Genomic DNA, 7,867 nt, shown 5'->3' with positions numbered 1-7,867 from the left:
AAATAACCTTGGGTGCTTTTTCCCTGTGGCGGTGGCTTTCCACCCTAAGCTTTTTTTTTTTAACCCATTTATTTAAGTATAAGGAATTCTTGAACGTATTTCCCCACAATAATATAAATATAAACTTTGAAACTTATGGAACACAGAGATTCTGTCAATTTAAGTTCCAAAAAATAGCTGAATTTCAAAATGAATTTCACATTTCTTTTTCTTTTTCAAGTCTTTTTTTTTTTTTAATTGCAGTTAAGCATACAGTGTAATATTAGTTTCAGGTGTAGAATTTAGTGATGCATCATTTACATGCAACATTCAGTGCTCATCACAAGTACCCTCCTTAATAGCCATCACCCATTTAATCTGTCACCCTGCCCACCTCACCTCCAGCAAACCTCAGTTTATTCTTTATACATAACAGCCTATTTTAAGGTTTGTCTCTCTTTCCTCCCCCATATTCATATGTTTTGTTTCTTAAATTCCATATATACATTTCATCATTTTAATTACTATCTTTAACAAAAGCTTGTCTCTTAACAAATTCTTTAATCTTTCTTCCTTATCAAATTTTAAAAAGTAATGTCAGAATCAGATAAATCTACTCTTTAATGTATTTTAAATAGTCATCCCTTTCCAGGATCATTTATGTACATTTTACTTTTCCTTGTAAATGATTGTCTCTTATTTTAATGAATCATGACTTTCCAAAAGGGCAGAGGAAATTATATTTAAGTTCTAGAAATATCTAAAATCTGTAACAATTAAATACCATTGTCATGGAAAGAGTCAGACTTATGCAACATTGGCATATTAATAAGAAGGTATTTTTAGAAAAGATGTCAAGAGGGCGATCCCCTTAATAGGTCACAGTAGACACTGATATGAGCAAGTTTGATGTGGCCAGACTAGAAGAGGTATTTAGGGTGATGCTGCTCAAAGAGGATGCAGATGCAGCCTACTGGGAGTCATAATTTTATGTGAGTAGATCACACTAATCTCTTAATATTTAGTATTTTTAATGGATTTTGCACTCCAGAAAACTATAGTAATACTATATCCTGTATACAGTTTTACATATAAAATCCATTGTTATCTAACCTACAATCCAAAGAACTAAAATTAATGCTAGCTTAGTAAGATTAAAACTCTTGCACTAACCTGTCAATTCAGTCAAATAAATGATTTAGCTGTTACTATTTTATTTTGTACAGAAAGAATTGATTGATCTCAGTATCCTGGGGAAGAAGAGTCATACTTTTTTTTTTTTTTTTTTTAAATTTTTTTTTTTTTTCAACATTTATTTATTTTTGGGACAGAGAGAGACAGAGCATGAACGGGCGAGGGGCACAGAGAGAGGGAGACACAGAATCGGAAACAGGCTCCAGGCTCTGAGCCATCAGCCCAGAGCCCGACGCGGGGCTCGAACTCACGGACCGCAAGATCGTGACCTGGCTGAAGTCGGACGCTTAACCGACTGCGCCACCCAGTCGCCCCAGAAGAGTCATACTTTTAATAGTAAGTGATGGCAACGGGGATCAGAAAAATACAGAAGGGAAAATTCTAGATAACCTCCTAAATATTCTGATTATTTTATGAGAGAAAGAGAAGATGTATTTGTGCCTTCTAATAGTATTACAAAAGAGATGAGTTTGTGGTTTAAAGTAATGATATCACAATTTTACCACCATTCTAAGTGAAATATTAGGGAAACAGATAAAAAGACCAAAAACCTCTAATATTATCAAGCCATATATCAAAGGTGAAAAAAAAGTGTTTATTTTTCACAGTATTAAATTTTCATATTGCCACACTAGTCAATGTTGAGTTTTCATCATTCTATTAAATACCATTGTAGATATCTTACTTGCAAGCTAAGTTAATTCCTCATATAAGTTTCCACTGCACTTTATATCCATAGTGAATTTTCTTAGAAATTATTCTTTATAATCTTATGTGTGTAAATTTATAAACATTCCGATTAATGGCAAATAGTCTTATTTGTGTGTGTGTATGAGACAGAGAGAGAGAGAGAAAGAGAGAGAGAGAGAGAGAGAGAGAGAGAGAGAGAGTAGGGGAAGGGCAGAGAGAGGGGAGGATGGAGGATCCAAAGCAGGCTTTGCACTGATGGCAGAGAGCCTGATGCAGGGCTGGAACTCATGAATTGTGACATCATGACATCATAACTGACTGAGACACCTAAGCACCCCAGATAAGATTTTTAATTAAACATATAAATAAATATCATCACATCTTAGGAAAATATAAATACTTCTATTCATTGTGTTTAATTGACATGCTTAGTTGATTTTTCCATTAAGTAATCTAAACACTATGAGCGTTCCAAGTAGTCAATAGGATTACGACAATTGTTTTTTATATATTTATTTCACCAGAAAGAAAGTGTATAGCTATCACTTATATCCTTTGAAAAACAAAGACTTAATTATTTCACATTTTTTAATGTTCATTTTTGAGAGAAAGAAAGAGCATATGCATGATAGCAGAAGAGGAGCAGATTGAGGGAGCACTGTCTGTGCTGACAGTGCAGAGCCGGATGCAAGACTCGATCTCACAGACAATGAGATCATGACCTGAGATGAAATCAAGAATAAGATGCTTAACTTACTGAACCGCCCCCAGGTGCCCCATTTCACATTTAAAGATACACTTAACCACAAGTAGAAACATGATGATAAGAAATGCATTTTTTTAACCTAGAAAACTGTGATTATTCTCATGTAAACTGTAATTATTCTCTAAAAATGCATACACTTATCTTGCATGATGCAAGCAAAATTTAGTGCAAATTACTATATTTTTATGCCATATATATATATATATACAATCAAAATAACCAATAATGAGCATCTGTAACTCAAAATCCCATTAAATAGTTACTTAAGTATATGACTGGAGTGGAAAAAACACAAATGTCCATAGACATTTATTGATATCAGTTTATAAGTAAAATGTAGTTTAGGCATACAAAGTAATATTATTCAGCCTCAAAATGGAAGAGTATTCTGGCACATTTTACAGCATGGATGAACATTGAGGATTTTATGTTGTATGAAATAAGCCAATCTCTCTCTGTCTCTCTGTCTCTCTCTCTCTCTTTCACACACACACACACACACACACACACACACACACACACACTGCTGCATAGCTCCACTTATCTGAAGTATGTAAGTTAGTCAAATATATAGAGGCAGAAGATAGAATGGCATTTGCCAGTGGCTGTGAGAATAAGGAAAGGAAGTTATTATATAATGGATACAAGAGTTTCAGTTTGAGAATATGAAAATTTTCCAGGGGATTAATATTGGTGATGATTATATAACAAAGTGAAAATACTTAATGCCACTCTACTGGCAGTACACTAAAAAATAAGTAAGATAGTAGCAAAGAATTAAGAGGCTTGTCCAACACCCTACAGTTACTAAGATGCCTACTGCTTTTCAAATAGTTTTAATGTTCTGTCAATCTTCAACAATAGGAGGATGGAAAATAATAACCTACATGTCAAATAAATTACATAGCAGGATTTTGAAGTTCTTCAGGAAAGTGATACTGAACTCTATATTTAGAGATTTCATTTAGTTACTAGAGGTATAGACTGCATGTTAGAGTTTCAAGGATGTGGAGATCACAGAATTTTAGCAAATGCAAAATACATTTAACAGGAGGAAATGTATTTTCAACATGTCTAATTTTGAAATGATCAACTAAAAATGTCAAGTAGAATACTACCAGTACAGTAATGATGCTCAAGAACTGGAGTTAGAGGCTGAATAAGCCTTTTGCACTGCCTTTATCCATCCTGAATGGCATTCAATTAAGGGATGCCTGTGTAAAGTGAGGGCAAAGAGAATTGTCCATGGAAGAGGTGGACTCCTTTTATTACATAATTTCACTGAAGTATACAATATCTTTGAGAAATAATGAGTATCCCATGTCTGCAGCTATTATTTATTCAACAAGCTAGACAAAATCAGAGATGAAAAGGCCTTTAAAGATTAGATTCCTTTCTGACTGAAGAGAATTTACCTCTGTGGTTGGGTGAAGAATGAAAAATGTTTACCTCCTCTTCCTTACTCAGTAAAGTTGTGTTTCTGTGACTTTAAGGGGAAACAATTTCATTTGATTATACAAAGTACCTTCTTTTTTTTTTAAATTTTTTTTTTTCAACGTTTATTTATTTTTGGGACAGAGAGAGACAGAGCATGAACGGGGGAGGGGCAGAGAGAGAGGGAGACACAGAATCGGAAACAGGCTCCAGGCTCTGAGCCATCAGCCCAGAGCCCGACGCGGGGCTCGAACTCACGGACCGCGAGATCGTGACCTGGCTGAAGTCGGACGCTTAACCGACTGCGCCACCCAGGCGCCCCAACAAAATACCTTCTTAATTAAAATCTGCATTTAGTATTGCAGTGTCACATTAAGGGAAATATTCTAAAGCCATTACTGTTAAACTAATTCACTAACAATTCCAAATTAAGCTATGTTTCTTTCTGCAGACTCAGTATTTTAGTTCCTAGACCTGAAAATGTAAGTCCTCTTGTTTGGAAAAACAATGGCTTCCATAATTAAATGATATCAATAAAGATGATCTGATTTTAATATGTTTTACATGTGTAACTCTTATATCAAGGACCTTGATTTTATATATTTAAAACAAACTGATTTTGGGGCGCCTGGGTGGCGCAGTCGGTTGAGCGTCCGACTTCAGCCAGGTCACGATCTCGCGGTCCGTGGGTTCGAGCCCCGCGTCAGGCTCTGGGCTGATGGCTCAGAGCCTGGAGCCTGTTTCTGATTCTGTGTCTCCCTCTCTCTCTGCCCCTCCCCCGTTCATGCTCTGTCTCTCTCTGTCCCAAAAATAAATAAATGTTAAAAAAAAAAAAAAACAAAACAAACAAACAAAAAAAAAAACAAACTGATTTAACTCAGCTCCTAAGAATATTGACTATGCATGATATAAGGCAAAACACAAACATAAATTACAAATTATGTAAAAATTATCCTCCTGCTCACATATGTTGCTGCCTGTGGTACAAAGACACACTTCATATTATTGTAATTTACCAAAAAATTTTCATTATTTCAATTAATTAATGAATTAATTCATTCATTATGCCAATTAATAAAGGGTACTTATTTTGAAACTTTTAAAGGAAGAAAAAGTGGAAAAAGTTTAAATTAAATTTATGTCCACGTTAAAATATTTTGAAAATGGCAAATAAAATATTTGAAATAAGTTTTATTATTTTCAGATATGTAATTCAAATGGAGCACTGCAAATGATGAAAACTGTCATCTATTTCTTCATTTCCAGTTTGAAAATCATGAAAAATGGGAACACCACCTCTGATTTCATTCTCCTAGGACTCTTTAACCACACAGAAGCCCATCTATTTCTCTTTGCAATGGTTCTCACAATTGCCTTCGCCTCCCTAGTGGGAAATGCCCTCATGATTCTCCTGATTCACCAAGATGCCCGGCTCCACACACCCATGTACTTCCTACTGAGCCAACTCTCCCTCATGGACATGATGCTGGTCTCTACCATTGTGCCCAAAATGGCTACTAACTACTTGACTGGAAAGATGTCCATCTCCCCTGCTGAATGCGGGTTGCAGATATTCTTCCTTCTAACTTTAGGAGGGGGTGAGTGTTTCCTCTTAGCAGCCATGTCCTATGACCGGTATGTGGCTGTTTGTCACCCACTGCGATACCCAGCCCTCATGAGCTGGCAATTATGCCTGAAAATGACTGTGGGGTCTTGGGTCCTGGGGGCAGCTGATGGGCTCATGCAGGCTGCTGCTACCCTGAGTTTTCCATTTTGCGATGCACATGAGATCAATCATTTCTTTTGTGAGGCCCCTACTCTGGTGGGTTTAGCTTGTGCCGACACGTTTGTCTTTGAGTATGTGATGTACGTATGTTGTGTGTTAATGCTCCTGGTCCCATTTTCTCTCATTCTGATTTCCTATAGTCTCATCCTTGCTGCAGTTCTCCAGATGCATTCTAGAGAAGCCCGCAAAAAGCCTTTTGCCACCTGCTCCTCACATCTTTCTGTGGTGGGACTCTTTTATGGAGCTGCAATTTTTACCTATATGCAACCCAAATCCTACAGGTCAGCTCACCATGATAAAGTAGTGTCAGTGTTCTATACTATCTTCACCCCTGTACTCAATCCCCTCATCTATAGTCTGAGAAACAGTGAAGTCAAGGGTGCCTTGAGAAAGTGTATGGGTCAGTGTTCTGCCTTAAGTCAGGGTTAAGATTACATAGATTTGCTCTAAATTTAAAGTCTGTATAAAGTGACTGTGTAGGATTTTCTAGAGAAAAGGTATATATGTATTATATCTATATCCATTACTAGTTTACTTTGAAATTCTGACAGGCCTCCATAGTTTGGATCTTTTACTATGCTCTCATGAATACATCAAATTGTGGATTGTTAAAAGTCTGTTAATCAAAATCATTAAAACGCTTTTACATCACACCACACAATAAATATTTGTTCAAAGAATGAGCCAAGTAGTCAAACAATTTTCAACATTAGTTGTTAATTTGTTTTTAATTGTGGTATAACTTACAAACACTAGAATGCTCACATCTGAAGCTTGCTATTCACCCAGTGTCAACAACTTGGATTTAGCCCACTAGTAAAAGGCAATTCTGACCAGATCAGAATTTTTTTTCATGCACTTTTCCAGTAAAATTACTCAACCCAGATACAACAATTAGTCACACTTGTATCTCTGTCCTATAATTTGGTCTGTTCTAGAATTTTGCTTCAATGAAAACATAAAATAGGTATTTTTTAATAACTTGGTTATTTTTATTTTTATTGATTTAATATGTTTTTAAAGATTCTACCACAATTTACATCTATCAGCAGTTTTTTTCTTCTTTATTTTTGTTGTTGTTCCTAAATAATATGCCCATCTCTGAATCTACTGCTCTTTGTTTATCTACTACTTTGATGGATATGTGAGCTATTTTCAATCTGGAACTATTTTGATTAAAATAACTTTTTTTTTTTCAAACAGGAAAGCACCATTTATTACACCTATTCACAGATAATGAGTGCTAACTCTGTTTTCAAATGCACAGTCATATGTATATACATTCTTAAACAAATAGAAACATTCAATAATATCTTTTGTGATCTGATTTTTCTCATAGTGATTTATCATCAATATTTCTTTTTGTATAAGTAGACTCATACCATTTTTTTTTATAACTTTAACTTCCTTTTTGTGATCACATATGTTTATTTCACTTGGTAGATGCATGACTAAAATTTTAGTATGAAATGCAACAAAATGTTTGCTCAATTTTACATGCTCAGCCGCAAATCACAAGAATGCCACTTTCTCCAATTGGTACCAATTGTGGGTACTGTCAACCATTTTCATTTTCGCTATTCTAGCATGGACTAACAGATTTTGGTTTCAATTTACATTTTCCTAATTATTAATGTTCCTGAGGATTTCCGTATTAACTCACGGCCCATATGTGCATCTTTCTTTGTGAACTATCGATTTTCATACTGGGGAAAAAACATAATATACAGAATATGATGTTAATAAGATTATTTGGAAATTTTTAAATAAAATTACATTTGGTTTACTTGCTATGTTTTTCTGGAAAACCACTTTTATTCCATTTTCAAAGATTATTTTCATTAAAATTGATACTTTTGTAAAACATCTCTTCCTCAATATCCATTGGGCTTGGATTAAAAGTTTATATGTTTATTTGCTTTGATTATGCATCATAATATATTTCAATTCCATTGGTGTTATCATGTCTTGAAAATCTGGTACATTCTTCCCTAGTAAGTACTTTTTGCCTAAAGAGC

At 34.9% G+C, this 7,867-nt stretch overlaps 1 protein-coding gene across 1 annotated transcript; it reads left to right on the top strand.

Annotated features, from left to right (window-relative positions):
• Nucleotides 1–5,268: 5,268 nt before the first annotated feature.
• LOC112856915 (olfactory receptor 2T8-like) lies at nt 5,269–6,278 on the top strand. Its single transcript, XM_025920215.2, has one exon. It carries the CDS (start codon nt 5,295–5,297, stop codon nt 6,276–6,278), a length of 984 nt encoding a protein of 327 aa, XP_025776000.1. The 5' UTR covers nt 5,269–5,294.
• The last annotated feature ends 1,589 nt before the right edge of the window (nt 6,279–7,867 follow it).

Source organism: Puma concolor, chromosome A1, assembly GCF_028749965.1.
Source record: "Puma concolor isolate L17-30 chromosome A1, mPumCon1.1.hap2, whole genome shotgun sequence".
Classification (NCBI taxonomy): Eukaryota; Metazoa; Chordata; class Mammalia; order Carnivora; family Felidae; genus Puma; species Puma concolor.
This window is presented reverse-complemented; position numbering and strand designations above follow the sequence as displayed.